The sequence below is a fragment of the Lampetra fluviatilis genome, chromosome 72 (genome assembly GCF_964198595.1).
Source record: "Lampetra fluviatilis chromosome 72, kcLamFluv1.1, whole genome shotgun sequence".
Taxonomy (NCBI): Eukaryota; Metazoa; Chordata; class Hyperoartia; order Petromyzontiformes; family Petromyzontidae; genus Lampetra; species Lampetra fluviatilis.
Genome location: NC_136346.1, coordinates 4,106,248 through 4,127,756, shown reverse-complemented (window position 1 = coordinate 4,127,756; position 21,509 = coordinate 4,106,248). Strand labels below are relative to the sequence as shown.

Sequence of the window (21,509 nt, the reverse complement as noted above, 5' to 3'; positions counted from 1 at the left end):
TCTGATCCAATCTGGATCGGGATCGCTGAGGGCTCTCCATATAAAAGGGGTCCATGGCCTAAGGGAAGCGACGCAGCCGATGATTTGTGTTACGATGGCGGCTCTGCGAGTTCTTCTGCTGCTCCTGACCAGGTGAGGAGGCGGAGGGGAGTGCTGAGTGGTGTTCAGGGATGTTCCTCAACAGCTCTGGATAATGAAGTCTTGTGTACGTTTGTAAGAGAGGGCGTTTCCATATCGCTTTGGGTGACTGACCTGCATGGAGAAATGCATTGAGATAAAAATGTGGAAATGCGGTCCTGAAATGTCTGGCTCGCCCCATTGTGGGTGGTGGGGTTCCAAAGGTGGCTTTGCGTGGCGCTGTTTACACCAATTCCTTCGTGCACCGTGCTGGCTTGAATAGGCCCTTCCTAAAATCGCTACAGGGCCAATTTTTTTTTTGTGGGGTGGGCGGGGGGGGGTTGCCTCTCTCCTCCGCCTGCGTTCTCTCGTCTTGGCGGTCACGTGTCTCGTACTTCCCGCAGCTTCCTCTGCCTGGGCTCCGTCCACGCGAGGCTTCGACAGTCGCTGGGACCGCGGACGCTGGGGGAGCCGAGAGGTAGGGGGCGCTGCTGTCGCCACATGCAAACCACATCGCGCATTCTCTCACTACCGCTATCGTGTGTCTGGACACCGCCATGCACAAGACTATAATGGCGGCGTCTCTCGGTGAACTGGAAAAGCGTTACCGGCGACACGAGATGCCAACCAGAGCGCTGCCTGGACGAGGTGGAGGGGGGGGTGAATTTGTTGTGCGCCTGCCGCCGGAGCGGTCACGTGACGCGACGTGATGGCTGCGGTTGGTCATAGGCCGGCATGTGGGTAATTAATAATCCTCCAGCGCATGGAAAAGGGGACGTTTGGGGACATTAACTCTCCCTTGCACGTTCCTTTTTACGATAATAACGCTTTCGAAAAATATGGCTGGTGACTGATGGCACGGCCCTTGCAACTTTACTTAAAATGGTGAATTGTACAACATTTGACTGCGCAGGACTATACGTAACACTCGCGTGCAAAATCATCATGACCTTGTTCCTTTCCATTATAGTAACAAGGAACTGTGCACTCGCGTTGATAATTTGCATATCAGGCTCTACCTTGGCAACTTTCTACTACAATTTCAAGAGTATAATGCAGGGGTCTACTACCAAAATATGTTTCAACCAACGGCTTCGAAGCTGCAGGCTGAGGATCCCTGGTATGAGGTTCATACTGTCTAGTCGTGCACGTGCCTTTTGACTTTGCGCCAAATAAAAACAAAGCAACACCTTACAGACTTGTGTGCACAGTAAAGTAAAGGGACTGCGCCCACCCACCAACCGTCGCGGGCTGTTTTTTAATTGCTCCGTAAGGTGTAGTTGATGTTGACGTTTCAACTTCTGAACTGCCTCCCCCAGGTCTGCTGAAGCAATGCATCTCCTCTACCCTGGGTTTTTCTGTGGGATGGAGCAGCTCCTCTCACAGTGACTACCGTGTCTTTGTACGGAGTGAGTCGACGAGCTTTCAATTAAATCATGATGACATAATTGACATCTTGATCCATTGTATGATTGAATATATGAAGCCACTCCAAGGATACAATCAAATTGATACGGGGCTGAGATTCTCTGGTCAATTGTTTGGTCACAACTGCTTCGTTTTCGATTCGCTTTGACCTCGCAGTTTCTCATTCGGTGTCTATATTTGGTTCGTGTTGTGAAATGTAATTCGCATGAACGATGGAAATTTTATGAATCTGGAATTCAAAGCGTAATAATGTATTTGCGTCATGGTTCATTTCAACTAGTCTAATACATCAGACGACGACGAAACTCAAATCTTATTCTTCCATAGGATAATTGTGTTTACTAGACGGGTGAATCCCTTATTAATCGATACCACCTCTTGCTTGCCTGCCCAATGGCCGCTCTCCCTTTCATTGGAACATTTCATGCAAGGTCGTGACTTCCGTTCTAAACTGAACCTGATGACGCCTGTCAGACTCTGGTTCTCTACTCGCATCGTCTGCATTTCCCACCGGAGTCCTCCGTTGACGACTTGGGAGATCTTGTCGCTAAATCCGACACGCTGCCTTATTTACTAGCAACTATTAGACGAGGTCGTTGTGCAGGTTAGGGAGTGCCGTAATTCCAACAGTGCATTGAGGATCCTGTGTCCTAGAGACGTTCCTGGTTCTGTGGAGATTTCCTATTCGCGTTCACACTAACGCCATACTTTGTTGTTTCTCTTGCTTGCAGTGACGCTGCCCACATGAACTTGTGGTGCGCAATCCATCCAGATGCAGGTTTTTCTAACTTTGTTCTTGATGTCTCCAGCGGTGCAGAATGAGGCCGTGGATGTGGAGTCTGTGCAGGGGGACTGCGGCTTCTCCATCGCGAGGGACGGTGCTGCGCTCCACTTCACCGCTGCTGGTGATGCCTGCCACGTGCGCGTGGAGGTGAACACGAGGAGACCGTTGTGACTTGCGTCGATGCTAAGTACCCGCTGGGACTGCTGTGGTAGTAGCAAAATTGATGTTCGCAATCCATAACCGGTCTGCTATCACATGACACCGATGTCTGGCCATAATGAAATTAGATTTTGTCTACTGGTATTTTCCCCACCGCATTTGCTTAGCTCGTCCATTTGATTTCATAGCTATTTCAAAGATTGATTTTTTTTTTTGTTCATGGCGTCCACTCTGAAATTTGTTTTCAGATGAGTTTCATTGCCCTTTTCTATTTATGCCTACAAGATATGGTTATTTCGATCATGCCTAGGTGGTAGCGATTATGTTTCTAGTTTTATACAGCAGCTCTTTCTCTTGATCGGTATCCCTGTACAATCGATGCAATGCTCATTCCATATGTCTTGCTATCAAGATCTTGCCATCCTTGTCTTTTTAAATCCTTTATTAAGTTCGCTTCCTTGCTTACGACCGTGCAAATCTTTCGGTCGTTTTTTAACCAATTTCCCGTGATCCAATCGAGCTGACATTTTTGCATAGACTCGTTGTGCGTGACAATTAATTTTCTTGAATTTTTTTCCAAAATTGTATACTTTAAGATACAATTTTTGAATATTTAATAATCAATTGCTTAATGCTGGCAGACAATCATCTGACCCATAGGTGGCAGCCATCTCAAGCCAGAGGACGAGAGGACTCTAGCCGCCACGCATGTAAAGGATTTAGAGTGAAAAACTTTGTTTTTACGGGTTCATTTTTTTGTCAGTTTACCTTGGTTTGCACTTGCTATTTGTGCTCTTGTTCATTGTAGTATGCCATGTTGCTACATTACTCTTTAAACCAATCCTAAGTATCCTTTATTGCCCATGGCCTTGCCTCATTGCATTGCTTTCTTGTCTTTAGTCTGTGTCTCGTCAGTCTTATCTCCAGCATAATTGTTCTCTTGCGGTACTTAACGGTAAAGGATTTGCCATCTAGACGTCCATGTCACAAAAGTGGCCACCTTAAAGGCAATGTGTGAACGGTTAACTCTTACATCACCAAACTTACACGGCAAAACAAGCTTTCAGTTTGTGTATTTCACGCCTGCCAATGGATGCAGCTTTCACGATACTATTCAATGCAAAGAAGGGAATCGGAGCAGTTTGATGCTTGGTATAGAATAAACGGCACTGTATTGCTACAGAAGGTCACTATCCAAGCTGACCTCTAAGAAACCAACGTAGATGTCACAAAATATTGCACACAGGACTTGGACATGTATGAGCTACAACGGCAAAATGTAAGTGGCAGACCTAACCAACATACGAGCTTTGTGCCAGAAATGTATGCACTACTTGAGGTTGTTTGCACAAGACATAAAAGTTTTGTGAAGGGTGGTAATTTGTGAGTGCTATGTGTTTGTGGGAAGCATAATGGAGGTTTTGTGGCAAGGTCAATATGGAAACTGTATTACACACGGAGCAGCGCAGCATCCGTTTGAACAATGACAGGGGTTAACCTGGGAAAGTGACTTCGGACCCAGGAATGCAACCCCCACGTGCGGTCTACCTGCCTTAATTTGGGTGCTAGGTGGTGGCGGGTTTCCCATTTGACAGCTTTACTTGTCATTAGCCTGGCCTCGCCCAACAATGTCGAATGCACGAAATCTGCTGATTTGTGTAAGCCTTCCTGGAGCACTGGCCCCGAGTCCGATTTTGAGGTCTGCTTATTTCACCAGGACGGCAGGAGGAAGATCCAGGTGGAGCTGCAGGAGATGCGGCAGGGGCTCAATGGGCTCTTCTGGGCTTTCACCATCGACTGCCCTGAGAACCTAAGATCAGCGAGGGCTGGAGGTGAGTACCATTGATTTGACTCTGCTAATCGGACCCACAGACTGCACTACCTGTGACTTGGTGCTATAGAATGGGTCTGCTGGGTTAACCGCTTTTCATGCCCTTGGCATTTACTGGACAAACTTGCAGCTTGAATCCTTTTCCGATGCACTTTCCCCCCCCAATGGCTGATTGCAATAGTTGCACCATATAAACGCGTTTTCCTAATGCACTGCTGGTTGGTGATGCCCTGGGTCGTGAGGGTTAATTTGACCATGCTTCACCGCGCTGCTCCTTGTTGGCCGCGGTTCGGTAGCACTAACCTTCAATGCAACAAATTGTGCTGCACTGTCAGAGCCTTTTACAGCCAGTGAGCAACGTGTTTGCCCATTTTTGCTGTAAACTCAACCCTGCTCTGCTTCTGAGATTGCGTGCATTGCTCGGGTGATTTGGTCATGTGCCAAGTAACACTCATTCACTTACTTGACACGTGGCTCAAACGATGCCGTTTTATTTTAAGTACGTGTGGGGTTTTGTACGATGACCTGTTGTGCTCCTGCTGCTGTTAGAGATCGCCACGTGCTCTGGTCAGAGCGGGAACTTCCCATGCAACTCTGTGCAGAGTGTCCCGAGCGCGGACGTCTGTGCACAGAGTGGCTGCTGCTACGACCCCACTCTACGCCGCTGCTTCTACAGTGAGGCTGGTACGTAGCTGACTCAAAACAGAGGTTCCATAATTCACTACCTAAACTAGGCTCTTGCTTTGAGGTTCTATGTTGGCACAGTAGCATCCTGCTGTGCTGGTTCCCTGAACTTGTTCCATCACCACGGGCTACATGGGGCATCTTTCGCGATTCAGCGAACTCTCCATTACCCTCCCCGCCATTCTCCACCCAGTGTGCACCACAGATGGGCGCTTTGTGGTGCCCGTGTCTCGGAACCTAACGTCTCCACCGCTGGACCTGAGCACTGTGCACCTGACTGGCGGTGGCGGTGCGCAGTGCAGCCCCGTGCTGGTGTCTGCAGACCTTGCAGTCTTTGACGTACCCATGGCAGCGTGTGGTGCCACTGTGCAGGTACTGGGCTCCTGGACTCTGCTTTGCCCTGCCCACATCCTGATGGTTGTTGTTTGACCTTGTTGAACTGCTGCATCGGGACCCTTCCTGATGCACAACTCATTGATGTGCAGAGCACAATCATACACGAGTTGATAAAGAACAACAGGGTCATTTTATGATTGAGTGTCAAATGAATCGAGTGCCAAAGCAGAATTTAGGGGGATTCGAATATATAATTTGTAGCAAATTGTGAGCAATTTGGACTCCTGGCCAGTACCACTTATCATTCTTCTGCTTGATCACTCAATGGCATTATCGTTTTGTGTGAACTACTTTTTGGTGTGTCCAGTGGAGTGGGCAGGAGCTCGTGTACGAGTTGATGTTGGTCTCCGAGCGGGAGCTCTGCATTGATGGAAGCGTCGCCATCACCAAGTCGTCCACATACAAGTAAGCACTGCAAGTGCTGTGCTCATGAGGGTCAAGCATGAGTCTTGCAGAGGAGACCCACCCCCATAAATGTCCACTGTCCCTGCGACCATAAATATTTGCAGAACCGTGACCAATCTGCTTCCTTATTCAACTATTTATTCATTAAATTGGGACATTCAACGCACAAGGGCGCCTTTTCCTCGTCACAGGATCTTTAACATCTTGAAGTAGTAGGAATATAGCTTGTGGCCAATGTAAACACGGTATTAACCAAGGTGGTCCCTACACTGGTACGTCTGCAAAACACCCTATCGGTCCGCTGTGTCGCTCCTGCAATCTCTTGCTGCCGTGAGGGACGTTGTGCATGCCTTTGGCTGGTGGTGTCTGTTTACCAGGATGGTTCTTCAATGCCGCTTCCTTGGAAGTGGAGACCTGCAGCTTGGAGTGCAGGTGAGCACTCTTCCACCGCCACCTCCAGCCACGGCCACTGGGCCCCTCTCCCTGCTGCTCCAGGTCTTCACTGGTGAGTACTCCTCTCTCCGACACCCTTTGCATCTCAGTGGACAAATGTCACCTTGAACACGGGTTGTGATGTCTCTCTACCCAGGGAAAACTTGGGTCTATTAGCTCTGACTCGAAGCCAGCTGAAAGTCGTGCTTTTTTAGCCATTGCTCAGCTAGTAGCTCAACCCTGGTTTAATTTCCACTGCATGCGATTTTTGAATGCATTAATCGGCACAGCTGCTGGACTTGAACTGCAAACGAACGTTGCGCTAGGCTGTGCTGCCAGTATTGTGAACCTGCCAACAGATTGATAATTATCCATAAATGAACTAAAACGACTTGCACATTCTCCATGGTAGCACGTATAACTTAAAATGCTAACTTCTGCCGTGGTTTTGAATCTAGCAACGACCAGCTGAAACCATTTTAGTGTGGGGCCGACATTGAAAGGGATGACAATGCCCTTAATTCCCATGGCTCTACCAAATGAATCTTTTTGCACAACCCATCAACCAAAACGGTCTCCTTGAGGGCATTGTTTAAAGGCAAATTTGACTGGCTTTCTTAGCCTCTTGTCAGGTCACCTTTGCTTGAACGAATGGTGGTCAATAGCTTCATTCGTTATCAATTGACTAGAGTTTGGCCAACTGTTAGCACCCGATTCCCACCCCTCGGTGTCATACCGTGCCCGTTGCAGCATCTACAGACATTTAGCGATGCCGTTGTATACAGTATGTAGACAACCATGCGGAGGTGAGGGTGACAGCATTTATTATGAAAAATACAAATGAAATATCAACCACGGTTTCTATGCCAGGACAAAGTTGCGATAATGGCCCTAGTTCTATTCAAAAGTAATGCGCACGTTTTAGACTTTGTGGTGCCTTGTCCAATGTGCTCTAAACAGGACCCTTACACCACTAATCCACATGCCTTGTGAACCATATCTGCACGCTGCCAGACAACTCCTACACCACGCCGTACCAGCCCTGGCAGTACCCGCTGGTAACGCTGCTGGGAACGCCGCTCTACGTGCAGGCGTCACTGCTGCACCGCTCTGACCCCACACTGGTGCTCTTCCTGAAGGACTGCTGGGCCACGCCCACGGCAGATGCCACCGACCCCACGCAGTGGAAGCTTGTGGTGGATGGGTGAGGCTGGGCGGGGTAGTGCTCTTTAAACCCTCTCACGGCCACAGCAGGGTCTGCAGAGGCAACCTGGTTCGAGGCATTGGTTGTCTTTTTTTTCCCCACGTAAACAGTTGTGCTAATTACGTCGCTTTTCAATGACAACAGTTCATGTAATAGTGACTGAGCACTGGCGTCGCTTAAGCAAGATTGCAGTGCCACCCAAAATATCAATGGCCACAACGCTCCTTGGGTTGTTCTGGATGTTAACACAGCCACCCTCTGCCTCCCAGAGCTGGTGGTTTGGACAAGGCCGACTATATTCAGTGATGGTTGCACTGCATATTGGCAATTGGGCTTGCCTTGCTGGTCGTGAACATGTCTTGACTAAAGTTGGCCTTCATCCTTGCATGCATATTGCAATAAAGATGCGTGCATTCAATCCGATACCTGACACTTGCTTTGAATTGAAGGTTAACGGCACTTTTACCTGTGCAGCTGCCCCGTGCAGTCTCCTTGTTGCAGTGTGTCCTTCCCTGGTGTCGCTGACCTGCCACTGCCTTCTCACTACAAGCGTCTGGCACTCCAGGCCTTCGCCTTCATGAACTCTGACCGCAGCACCACCCGTGACCTCGTGAGTGCCCGCTTTTTTCCGCCATTAAAAACCAGGTCACCATGGAGGGATGATGTTTACGGTGTACAACTGGGGAGAGCAAAAGTACTACCTAAAAACATGGGGAAACTTTACTTACCGGAGCGATGCATTCTGTCTGCCACAGGTTTACTTGCACTGCTCTATCGTGGTGTGCGACAGCTCCAGCCCCAACTTCCTCACCGAGTGCAATCGGCAGTGTGGACAGACCAGGCGCTACCGTGAGCACCACCGCGCCTTCTATTGAATATCTTGCACTTGTATACCCAGAACAGCCTCGCAGAGTAACGATTTGTCCAGATGACTAAGGGGTTTTCATGTTGCTATGTTATAATTTCTATTTAGAGCACATTTTGCTGTGACTTTGCAGACTGGTTTTTAACAAACTGTGACATGCCAAAATTACCTACTCGTTTGCTTTTCTGGGAAACTTGACCTGCAGCATATTGTGTCCTTTGTGTATGGGCCAGTGGTCATCAACCGATTTTCTTTTCTTGTTCCAGAGCGCAACGCCATCTCTGCTTCCAGCGTGGTAGGAAAGCACGTGGTGTCGCTGCAGGGCCCCGTGCTCTTTGAAGAAGCTCCTGTTAACGACGCTGCTCTGCTGTTGCTGGAGGCTCCCTCTTCGTCGTGGGCCTCAGCTGGGACACTGTCCATTCTCCTCGTCATTGCCACAGCCGTCATTGCGCTCCTGTCTGCTGCCATTGCCGTCAGGAGGCGCAGGTGCCGGGCTGTGGCACTCGACGGAAGTAGCTATTGATGACTACTTGTGATTGCTGGAACTTGCATGTCTTGCTGACCATTGACAAAAATAAAATTCTTAAATTCGCTACTGCTGTCCTAACCTTTGACGAGGTGTGTGTGTGCAATATGTAGGCAGTATTAGTGCTGCATTTGGTCACGTTTCTTCCCCAAGGCAAGTCACTCGATAGCAGTAATTTGTATCAAGGTTTAGGCCATTGGCTTCTTCAAACAATAGCACCTTGCCATGCTTATAGACTCTGAATCCAGATTTTATTTAAGCTTTTCCCCTAAAACAAGCAAACGGTGTACATGTACCAGGAACATTTCCCATCACACAATAGCAAACTTTCAAAGGTACATCAAGAATGTGGGGCACAGGGGGAGAAACGGAATACTGAAGGTTAACTTGCTTAAAGTAAAGGTTTGCTTGTGACATTACAAAGCATCTGTCCACTTTGTCAAAGTGCTCTTCCCCTGGAAAGGAACCGCCCCACAACGCTGTGGTGGCTTGACTAGACTTTTTGTGGCCTTGTGCACGAGTGGCTTGGTGCTCCAGACCCCTGGGTTCTGATGCAGTGACGACGCGTCCATCTCTAGCTGCATTTGGGTGATTACTGGAGAAACACTGCCTCAACTCTGTTCCTAAAGGGATAACTGCTTGGGCATGGCCACCACATGCTGATAGCCAGGAATTTCCTGTCTCCAACCTGCATGAACGCTGGGACCTGTGTTTAAACATCTGCCTGGAAAATCCGGCTGTTAGGAAGACCGTTTGCATCAAACAAGGGCTGGAAATCATTGACCCCCTCCCTGAACATGGGCCTCCCTTCTACCGGACAAGTAACCTTGAACAGTGTTCTAGATTTGAAGGAAAGCCACCCACACATTCCTACTTAACCTGATTCCCACCACCACCCGGCTCAAGAGTTCTCTCGTCAAAACTATACCACAGAGCTCATGGCATTTCTGACCAACACCCCCTGGCCAGTGAATTAAAACAAGTACATCGGACCCTCAAGATGAATGGATACACTGACCGCAATATCCGCCAAGCTGTTTCTCCCACCATCCAAACAACCACTTGAAAATACGATCAAAACTATCACGTTGCTGTAGATGGCAGGCGTGACCAAAAAGATCTACAAAATTCTAAACAAACCTAATATCCAAGTCTGATACAGTACATAAAATCCGTGATCTAATCCCATCTATAAAAGATGTCATTCCTGACTTGCAATACCCTGGAGTTTATAAACTGAGTTGCAGCTGTGGTGATTGTTACATTTGTAGGGGTGTTAGAGAGAGAGCCCGTTATGCATGGCAGCCTATGGTAAACAAACACAGTAGGCGGGGCTACATGTGTGCACAAGCAGGTGCCCTCTGCGACGTCCGCGCCAGACACCCTGGGGGGTCGATTCGGTCGTTATGATCCCCCGGGGCCCCACCCCTCAGGGAGGGGTGGGGTATAAAAGGGGATTGTATCGAAGGGCTCGAGAGTGATGTTTAGCTAAAGAAGAGGAGGCGGAAGACGTCTGAGATAGAGCCCTGGACTCCCCCTGGTACGCCGTCCTTATCAGGACCGCGCAGGCTCGAGCCAGTGGCGTGGTACCAGAGCCAGAGCCAGTGCTGGTCTGGACTCTGGGTACCGGGCCCGACTGACCAGTGTCGGGCCAAGATAGCCTCCCCTAGCCCATTAGTGGAGGACTCAGAGGCAGGCTAGGGTTAGCTAGAGAGGTGTGTCCTCAGATAGACGGGTGAGGGGGCCGATACCCCCTCAAATGTGTATGTCACAACGTTGGTGTAAAATAAACAAGTGTGCCTCCAACTCCGGTGTGAACGAGTCGTGAGCGTTACTACATCTGGCGTCAGAAGTGAAACAAAGTACGAACATGGATACACGCCGGACGACTCGAGTCGGAGTACCAGGGGCGGAGGACACCGCTGCAGTCGGAGGGCCCGAGATGGCTGAAGATGCCATCGAGCAGCCGGGGCTGGGTGCACCCACGCCACAGCAGCTGGAGGAAGGGGAGCCGTCGACGGAGGGGCTGAGGCAGGCGCACGCGAAGCTGGCCGAGCTGCTGTACGCCGCAGCCGCCATGCTCGACAACATCACGCGGCTGGGGGCTGCGGGACCGCCACGAGGCGACAGCAGCCAACGACCACAGCGCCTTCCCGCCATTTCAACGGAGCAACATTTTGAAACTCTCGCCATCGCCGCAGCTGCTGTTGAGGGCGTGGCCGCTCTAAGCATCGCGTCCAACGGCGGGAGTACAGTGCCTGCCGCGTCACCACGGGTGCGACCGGCGATGCCATCGCTGTTTCGGGCCGACGCTGAGTCGAGTGAGGGAGACGAGGGAGCGCGATCGTCCTCTGCAGCCGCTGCCTTACATCAGCGACTGCCGCCGCTCAAAGAATTTGTGGGCGAGGAGGGCGACTGGGGCGGCTTCCAGCGGCGCTTCCTCGCTCACCAGGAGATGGCACAGTGGACAGACGCCGAGGCTCTCCGAGCACTGCCAGCACTCCTCGACAGCGACGCCCTCGCCACACTAACATCGGCAACGAAGGAGAGGCGTTCCACGCTGCGGAAGGCGATGCAAGTGCTGTCCGCTGTGTATGGGCCACCATCGGACTGTCGTCAACTCTTTTACGATCGCCAGCGGGGGACGAAGGAGTCGCCCCTGGCGTACCGTACAAGCCTCCTGGCGCTGGCAAAGGAAGCCTTTCCACGAATGGACGACGAGGGGATCGACGCCATGGTGACAGAAAAGATACTTTTGCTGGCGGACGACTTAGACATCGTCATTGTCGCACAGGACGATGCAGAAATGTGCTCCCTCCAAGCGGCCCGTCTCCTCCACGCAAACCTGTCCTCTCAACGACGGAAGGCCAGCAAGGCGGCGAGCGGGCGCGCCGTCGCTGCGGCCACCCTCCCGGCGGAAGAGGTTTGCGCCATCAACCATCGACGGCAGCACGGAGCGGGAGCGCGGGAGGACCGGGCCGATTCAAGCCGTCTACAACGTCCATCGTCGCCACCAGCGCTTCCACGCTGTTATAACTGCGGCATCCGGGGCCACGTCGCCTCGGGGTGCCGCTCTCCTCGGCAGCGCGGAACGACACCTCAACGGGACGCCGGCCCTCGTCACAAGCTCCACCATCATAATCCGGCGAGTCGCGGCACCCCTCATGTTTGGCCCACGCACACGCCCGTCACACACTCGAACACCGCAGCGAAGGGGGGGCAAATATCGCGTACCATGGCACCAACACGCACCGCTCTGGGTACTCACATTGAACCCAGCCAGTGGTCCGTGTTGGCCCATCGGGTTGTAGCCGCGTCATCGGGGTCGTCGGCCGTTGTGGGTCACATCGATGGGGTCGAGGTGCGCATCCTGGTCGATACAGGAGCATCGGCGACCATTATTTCGGAGTTGATTTATAACATTCTCCCTGCCCAGAGCCGTCCTTTGATGCCTGTTAATGTGCCATTCTTTGCTGCTAACGGGGGTTCACTTGGCATCATCGGACAAATTCGAGCCCAAATTTGTGTCGGGGATATTAAATTATCTGGGCCGATTTTTGTTTCCTCCTCGCTGGCGGTTCCGTGCCTGCTGGGGACGGATTTCCTGGCCAAAATGCCGATTAGGATATTAATCGATCAGGGATGCATTGAGCTCCCATCGGGCCGACGCATGGCGTTTTTGCCATCCCCCGCTACGAGCCGGACGGCGTTCGCGACGGTGCCGGCGTTCGTAGATAGAACGGTGCGCGTTCCTCCGGGGGCGCAAATGTTAATTCCTTTGAGACTTCGGCGGCCCTTCGCTAAGGGCATTGGGGCTCAAGGGGTTTTGCTGGGACCGTCTAGGGCCGGGGTCAGTGGACCTAATTTACTCCCGGCCCAGACCATAGTGAGAGGGGATGGAGAACCCTTCATCGCGGTCCTCAATGTGGGCTCGCAGACGGTGGTGGTCCCACAGGGGACCGTGCTTGCTCACGCAACGCCGGTGCCCTGTGAGGAACCCGTCGCGAGTCATGTCGGCGCTGCCCCTGCACCGCGACCACATTCAGACAGCGATGAAGGGTGGCTCGAGGCGCTTTGCGCGGGATCGACGGACCTGTCAAATTTAGAGCGCCAACGTCTTAAGACACTACTAAGGGAATTTTCCGACGTTTTCAGTCGGGATAAATACGATTTGGGCTGCACTCATCTGCTGCGTCACCATATTGATACGGGTGACAGCGCGCCAATACGCCAAAATCCTTTTCGGTTGAGTCCCGCCGAAAAGGACCATGTCAAATCGGCTGTTGATGACATGCTAGCCGCCGACATAATTTCTCCCTCCAACAGCCCTTGGGGAGCGCCGATCGTCCTGGTTAAGAAGCAGGACGGTTCGTTGCGGTTTTGCGTTGACTTTCGGCGCCTTAATAAAATTACGGTTGCCGACGCATACCCGCTCCCACGGATGGACGAATCGCTTGACGCCTTGGCGGGAGCGCGATTCTTCTCCACATTGGACTTACTTTCGGGATTCTGGCAGCTTCCTCTGGACGATGATTCAAAGCCTAAAACTGCTTTCCGTACTCCGCACGGCCTGTTTCAATTCAACCGGTTGCCGATGGGCTTACACTCAGCGCCGGCAACTTTCCAGCGGTTGATGGAATTGGTTTTGGCTGGATTGCAATGGGAGTCGTGCCTGATTTATTTGGATGACGTCATTGTCTTTGGCAAAACTTTTGAGGAACATCTCCAGAGGTTGCGGGCGGTTTTCCTAAAGATGCGGGCTGCTAATTTGAAATTTAAGCCCCAAAAATGCCATTTGTTACGCGAGTCGGTGCGTTATTTGGGGCACATCGTGGGGCGCTCAGGTATTTCTACCGATCCCGCCAAAACGCAGTGTGTAAGCTCCTGGCCGACTCCCACCTCAGTGGGAGAGGTTAGGAGTTTTATTGGGTTTGCGTCGTATTATAGACGCTTCGTCGCTAATTTTGCGACTATCGCCAAACCCCTACATGCTTTAACATCTAAAGGGGTTCGGTTTTGCTGGGGTCAGGAGGAGGAGGCTGCTTTTTGCTCCCTTCGGGATGCTTTGGTAAACGCTCCTCCCCTGATTTACCCTGATTTTTCAAAACCGTTCTTGCTCGACACCGATGCGAGCAACACGGGTATTGGGGGCGTGCTCTCCCAGGTGGTTGACGGCGTGGAACATGTGGTTGCGTACGGCAGTCGGGTGTTGTCTCCAGCGGAGCAACGGTATTGTGTCACCCGTAGGGAACTGTTGGCAATTGTCCATTTCGTCCAACAGTATCGCCCATATCTGTACGGTCGGCATTTCACCGTCCGCACAGATCATGCGGCACTGCAGTACGCCCTGAGGGTTCAACAGCCATCGGGACAATTGTCCCGATGGTTGGAGGTCCTCCAGGATTACGATTTCCAAACCACATACCGTAAGGGCGTTCGCCACACCAACGCGGACGCTCTGTCACGCTTGCCAACCACCTCCGAGTGTGCATGCCTCCTGGGGTCTGGACGTTGCAGGCCTCCAGGGGACACATCGGTACCTGTCTTGGCGGCCGCCAACGACGACGATGCAATGGTTCCAAATTCAATCGAACAGCAGGGCAAAGATTCCCTGTTGGGGTTGCCCGTCATTGAATGGGGGCGCCTCCAGATGGAGGATGTCTCCCTCCTCGGGTGGCGACGTCGCGTTGGCGGTGCGGCGGGGGGAAAAAGTGGTGGTTCCGACGCATGGGAAATGTGCCAAGGTCTGCTAATGCATTGGGACGGGAAGTCACGTCGACATCGGCTGGTTGTCCCTACTGGGTTGCGGGGTAGGGTGGTATGGGCCGCTCATGAGCGCCTCCTACACCTGGGGACCCAAAAGACTCTCGCCTTGCTGCAACTTGATTTTTACTGGCCTGGCATGACGAGGGATGTGGGGGATTTGTTGGGATCGTGCCCTCAATGTGCACAACGCAAACCGCCGGCACGAGAGTCTAACCCGCCCTTGCAATCGATCAAAGTGTCCAGGATAAACGAGCTGGTCGCTCTGGACATTTTGGGACCATTCCCCGCCACCCCCAGAGGGAATAGATATTTGTTGACGGGTGTCGAGTATTTTACACGCTGGCCTATGGCCTGGCCTTTGGCCAACCAGTCGGCAGCAGCCATCGTGGAGGCCTTTGTTCAGGGTTATGTCCTGGACAAAGGTGCTCCGGAGAGGCTGCTGACCGACCAGGGCAGAAATTTTTCCGGTAAACTACTCAGACAAGTCTGCGATCTCCTGGGCACAAAGAAAATTCGGACCTCCCCATATCACCCACAAACTGACGGGATGGTCGAACGTTTGCATCGCACCATCTCGTCCATGTTATCACAACAAGTTTCGGACTCGCAAACGGATTGGGACCTACAAATTCAGGGGGTCTTGGCGGCGTACCGGATGGCACCCCATGCGGCTACGGGGTTTTCTCCCTTTTACCTCATGTACGGCCGAGAACCAGACCCGCCTGTTCGTGCCCAGTTGCGGATCCCCGTGCCGCAGGGAAAAACTAATCTGGCTGACCACGTTAAATTTAATCTGGACAAATTGACCGAGGCACGGGATGCTGCAATGCAAAACTCTGACCTCCGTCAGAAGGCAAATGAGCGCCTCAGATTGAGTCGAGCGCACATGCTGCAGTGGAAGCCGGGGGACAAGGCATGGTTGCACTGCCCCCAGGTGCCACTGGCAACCTCCTCTAAACTTGTGCGGCCGTGGCGGGGCCCTGTGGAAGTGGTGGAGGTGTTACGTCCGCAGTGCGTGCGCATCAAGTGGGGGAAGCGGCGATGGTTCGTGCACCCCTCCAGATTAAAACCCTTCGCTGCGGTACACAACCCCACTTCACACGCGCGTGGCCAAACATGTGGGGGGTCGGCCGACTTGCTGGGTCCGTCTCCGTCGCTCTCACCTAATGCCTTGCCGGCTGTGCCACCTTCAGGAGCATCAGGAGTGACGGGCTCACGCCCGATCACCCCTCCTGCGGATGCCGAGGGTCACGCGGAGTCAGAGGAATGCTCACCTCAAGACGGACAGTCGCCACCTGATGGTCCGCCACGCGGGGTTACCCCGTGTGAGGGGCCCGCTGCAAGGACGCGCGCTAAAATGCGCAAACTGTTGTGAGGCCGGAAAATGTGTACATAGCTGTTGTGTTTATTGGGTGTTGTGTGGATGGTGTGTTTCCCGCTCCTCGGATGTACATATGCTGGGTTCACCGTTTGTTGTGTGTGCGGGGTGGGTTCCCTGCTGGTTGTATATAAGCTGTTTTTTTTACGGAATTCGTATTTATTCGGGGGGGGTGCGTCGGGTTGTTTCTCATCTTGTTGTTGCGTTCTTGTTCTGGTTCCTGTTATTGTTCAAAAATAGTGAGGCACACGCGCGGTCAGGGGGTGAAGGCACCTTTATTGTCAAATTTTTGTATGTTGGCAGCCGGGACGGCTGCATGCTATGCGGGGGGGAGTGATGTAGGGGTGTTAGAGAGAGAGCCCGTTATGCATGGCAGCCTATGGTAAACAAACACAGTAGGCGGGGCTACATGTGTGCACAAGCAGGTGCCCTCTGCGACGTCCGCGCCAGACACCCTGGGGGGTCGATTCGGTCGTTATGATCCCCCGGGGCCCCACCCCTCAGGGAGGGGTGGGGTATAAAAGGGGATTGTATCGAAGGGCTCGAGAGTGATGTTTAGCTAAAGAAGAGGAGGCGGAAGACGTCTGAGATAGAGCCCTGGACTCCCCCTGGTACGCCGTCCTTATCAGGACCGCGCAGGCTCGAGCCAGTGGCGTGGTACCAGAGCCAGAGCCAGTGCTGGTCTGGACTCTGGGTACCGGGCCCGACTGACCAGTGTCGGGCCAAGATAGCCTCCCCTAGCCCATTAGTGGAGGACTCAGAGGCAGGCTAGGGTTAGCTAGAGAGGTGTGTCCTCAGATAGACGGGTGAGGGGGCCGATACCCCCTCAAATGTGTATGTCACAACGTTGGTGTAAAATAAACAAGTGTGCCTCCAACTCCGGTGTGAACGAGTCGTGAGCGTTACTACACATTGGTGAAACGAAACGTCATGTGTCCGCGAGCACAAGTCAGATCTGAAACACGGCAAAATTGAGTCTTCCACCGTTGCCGATCATTGCTACAACGCTGTGGGCTCTCATGATATTGTCTTTTCCGAGACCAAGGTACTCTGCAAACCTTCTGGCTATCATCAAAGGTTTGTACACGAAGCCATCCAGATATACAAACACAGACATAACTTCAACCGTGATGATGGGTACAAACTGAGCAATCATTGGAAAGATGTTACTAACCATGTAAAAAAATTAACTACACATATTTGGACCATTTTATTTGACAGGTACTATTCTACTTTACCGAGTGTTGACATCCCCAGCGTTAAACAGTACTGCTTTTTAAATCCTTTATATTAAGTTCACTTGCTTGCTTAGGACCGTGCAAATCTTTCGGTCGTTTTTTAACCCACTTCCCGTGATCCAATCGAGCTGACATTTTCCACACAGACTCGTTGTGCGTGACAATTAATGTTCGTGAAATTTTTTTTCCAAAATTTTACACTTTATAGGACAAAAATATTATATTTAATTACCAATTGCTTAATGCTGCCATGCAATCATCTGACCCATAGGTGGCAGCCATCTCAAGCCAGAGGACGAGAGGACTCTAGCCGCCACGCATATAAAGGATTTATAGTGAAAAACTTTGTTTTTACGGGTTATACTTGTTAAATCCTTTAGATTAAGTTCGCTTGCTTGCTTAGGACCGTGAAAATCTTTCGGTCGTTTTTTAACCCACTTCCCGTGATCCAATCGAGATGACATTTTGCACACAGACTCGTTGTGCGTGACAATGCATTTTCGTGAAAAAAATGTTTCCAAAATTTTACACTGTTTAGGGGAAAAAACTTAAATATTTAATTACCAATTGTTTAATGCTGCCAGACAATCATCTGACCCATAGGTGGCAGCCATCTCAAGCAAGAGGACGAGAGGACTCTAGCCGCCCCGATGCCACGCATATAAAGGATTTGTAGTGAAAAACTTTGTTTTTACGGGTTTACTTGTGTAGTGAGTTCCAGGGAGACTGACGACGGAGTGGAGGCACACTCTTTTATTAACTCAAGGACAGATACAATAGTTGAAGGGGTAACGGCCCCTTCACCCATACTAGATGGAAAACCACCCCTAGCACTAATTCCCCTGTCCTGTTCCCAGTCCTCCTCTAATAATGCTACGGGAGGCTGTCTGATCCGGCCCTGGTAAGCACGGATTTCGGCACCCAGCTAAGCCGGCCTTGCCCTTACAAGAGCAGAGGTCCGGAAGCTTTTGGGCCGCGCCGCTGGCTTACCCAGCTCGGCCCTGACAATGGCAGCGCGACAGGGGAGTCCCAGGGCCTATTCTGCCCGTCTTCAGACTTACTGGTAAGCTTCTTCTAAAACTGGCCACGAGCTCTCTGGCTCCCCGCCTTTTATAGGGATCCCCTCGGAGGGGCGGGGTTATGGGGGATCACAGAGCCCCCATGGCCCCCCAGTGGTTAACGGATGCGGACGTGGGTGTAGACACCCGTGTGTGTGGGTGCAGACACCCTTGTGTTTCCCGTCCGCCTTTTCTCCCCGTAATAACCCCTACATCACCCCCCACTGTACAACTCGCAGCCGTCCCGGCTGCAACAACCCCTCAAAAACCAACAATAAAGACTTAACACAGTCAACATGCGTGTGCCCCGTAACAATAACAAGAACAAGAGTAACAACAACCGACGGTCCCATATAAATACCCACCGCCCCCACATGCAACATATGTACAGAGTGTGGTTCCCCATCCCCACCCACAAAAAAAATAAAAAAAAAGGTGAGCGAGCCCTCCAGCAGCGGAACACGCGCGGAAAGCAACTCACAACAACCGGCGCGTCTTGGCGCATGTCCGTGTAGCGGGCCCGTCACAAGGGCCCGACCCGGTAGGGTCGGCGGCAGGTGTTGAAAGTGCAGGTGCACGCCCTCCGGCTTCCTGGACGAGCCAGCGCCGACCCCCTCGGGGGAGGCTGGCGGCCGAGAGGGCGTCAGTCCTTGGGCCCCTGAAGACGGAACAGTTAGCAGCGGATCAGAGGCTGGCGGCGACCCCGCCCTCCAGGAGTCAGTGGACCCCCCACATGTTCGGCCATAGTCATGAGAGGAAGCATGTGGCGCAAAGAACGGCTTCAACCGTGAAGGGTGTACGAACCACCGACGCTTCCCCCATTTAATGCGAACACATTGAGGCCGCATAACCTGCACAATTTCCACGGGGCCCCTCCATGGTCGCAACAACTTAGACGAGGTAGCCAATGGCACCTGGGGGCAGTGTAGCCACGCTCTGTCGCCCGGGTGCCATTCGTGCGTGTGTGACTGGCGCGATCGCAACCTTTCATTCGCCTTCTGGCGAAAGTCAGAGTTTTGCATAGCCGCCTCCCGTGCCTCAGCCAACCGGAGGATGTTAAATTTAACATGGTCCGCCAACTTGGATTTAGCATGTGGTGTGGCAATTCTCAGCTGGGTCGCGACAGGCGGGTCAACTTCGTGGCTATACATTAAAAAAAATGGCGAGAATCCTGTCGCCGCGTGAGGAGTCATCCTGTACGCTGCCAGAACTCCCGGGATCTGAAGGTCCCAATCGGTTTGGGACTCAGATACCTGGTGGGACAGCATGGACGTAAGAGTCCTATGCAGGCGTTCTACCATCCCATCCGTTTGTGGGTGGTAAGGCGAAGTACGAATTTTCTTCGTACCAAGAAGCTCACACACCTCGTGTAAAAGGGCACTAGTGAAATTCTTTCCCTGATCGGTCAACAACCATTCCGGAGTGCCCTTGTCGAGGACATAGCCCTGGACAAAAGCCTCCGCAACGGCTGCTGCCAACTGGTTTGCAAGGGGCCAAGCCATAGGCCATCGCGTGAAATATTCCACGCCAACCAATAGGTACTTATTACCCCTAGGCGTGGAAGGAAACGGCCCCAAAATATCAAGAGCGACAAGCTCATTAACCCGGGTGACCAAAATAGACTAGAGCAGTGGGCTGGCTCCCCTTGCTCGCGGCTTCTGTTGAGCACACTGGGTACAAGACTGCAACAGATCGTCCACATCCCTTGCTATGCCCGGCCAAAAGAAATTAAGCTGGAGCATGGCAAGGGTTTTGAGGGTGCCCAGGTGCAGGAGCCGCTCATGAGCAGCCCATACAGCCCTACCCCTCAACGCGGAAGGCACCACCAGCCTGTGGCGGCGGATCGTTCCGTCCCAATGCATGAGGAGGCCCTGACACAACCCCCATGAGTCAACGCCCGACTTCCCCTGACCGGATCTTTCCGCGCGACGTATCCTCCATTTGGAGGCGCCCTCACTCCGCACCTGACAAGCCCAGTAGGGAATCCTTCCCTCCCATATCAATAGGGCCAACGTTCGAAGGAACCTCAACGGCGGCCGCAAGGACCCGATCCTGGCCGTCGCTCGCCGATTTGCAACGCCCCGAGCCCAAGAAACAAGTGCAATCCGAAGCGACCGGCAGGCGTGACAGGGCATCGGCATTGGTGTGGTGAATTCCCTTGCGATATGTTGTTTCGAAATCGAAATCCTGAATGATCTCCAGCCATCGGGACAACTGCCTCGATGGCTGATGAATAGACAGGGCATACTGCAATGCCGCATGATCTGTATGGACGGTGAAATGCCGGCCGTACAGATATGGCCGGTACTGTTGAATAAAGAAAACAATAGCCAACAGTTCACGGCGGGTGACGCAGTATCGCTGCTCGGCAGGAGACAATACTCTACTACCGTAAGCCACAACGCGCTCCATGCCACCCACAACTTAGGAAAGCACGCCCCCAATCACCGTGTTGCTCGCGTCCGTGTCGAGCACGAAAGGTAAAGAAAAATCGGGGTAACTCAACGGCGGGGCCCCCACCACGGCGTCACGAAGAGAGTTAAAGGCAGCCTCCTCTTCCGGCCCCCAATTAAATTTCACCCCCTTTGCCGTTAAGGCATGTAACGGCTTAGCGATGGAAGCGAACTCCGCGACAAACCGCCGGTAATATGAAGCAAAACCGATGAAGCTCCTAACCTCCCCCACCGAGGTGGGAGTCGGCCAGGAGCTGACACAACGCGTTTTGGTGGGATCGGTTGAGATACCTGACCGTCCGACAATGTGACCCAAATATCTTACAGATTCGCGTAGCAAATGGCACTTTTGTGGTTTGAATTTCAAATTAGCTGCGCGCATTTTGAGAAAGATGGCCCGAAGCCTATAAAGATGTTCCTCGAACGTCTTACTAAATACGATCACGTCGTCTAGGTAAATCAAACATACCTCCCATTGCAAGCCAGTGAGAACCAATTCCATCAGGCGCTGGAACGTTGTGGGAGTGGAGTGGAGCCCCATAGGCAACCGATTGAATTGAAAGAGGCCGTGCGGCGTTCGAAAAGCCGTTTTGGGCTTCGATTCGTCGTCCAAGGGAAGTTGCCAAAACCCTGACAGCAAATCCAAGGTGGAGAAGAATCGTGATCCTGCTAGGGCATCCAGAGATTCGTCCATTCGAGGAAGCGGGTAAGCATCGGCCACCGAGATCTTATTCAACCGCCGAAAATCAACGCAGAACCTTAGGGACCCATCGTGCTTTTTAACC

The 21,509-nt window shown here is 52.3% G+C and overlaps 1 protein-coding gene across 1 annotated transcript; it reads left to right on the top strand.

The window, feature by feature from the left end:
* The first annotated feature begins 83 nt into the window (after positions 1 to 83).
* Positions 84 to 8,828, top strand: LOC144953194 (zona pellucida sperm-binding protein 4-like). The gene is made up of 13 exons (XM_078883754.1): positions 84 to 132; positions 522 to 595; positions 1,437 to 1,526; positions 2,355 to 2,476; positions 4,206 to 4,320; positions 4,869 to 5,003; positions 5,197 to 5,375; positions 5,707 to 5,804; positions 6,182 to 6,309; positions 7,251 to 7,440; positions 7,915 to 8,050; positions 8,196 to 8,289; positions 8,572 to 8,828. The coding sequence occupies exons 1-13, from the start codon at positions 95 to 97 to the stop codon at positions 8,826 to 8,828; spliced, it is 1,656 nt and encodes a 551-aa protein (XP_078739880.1). The 5' UTR covers positions 84 to 94.
* Positions 8,829 to 21,509: the final 12,681 nt, after the last annotated feature.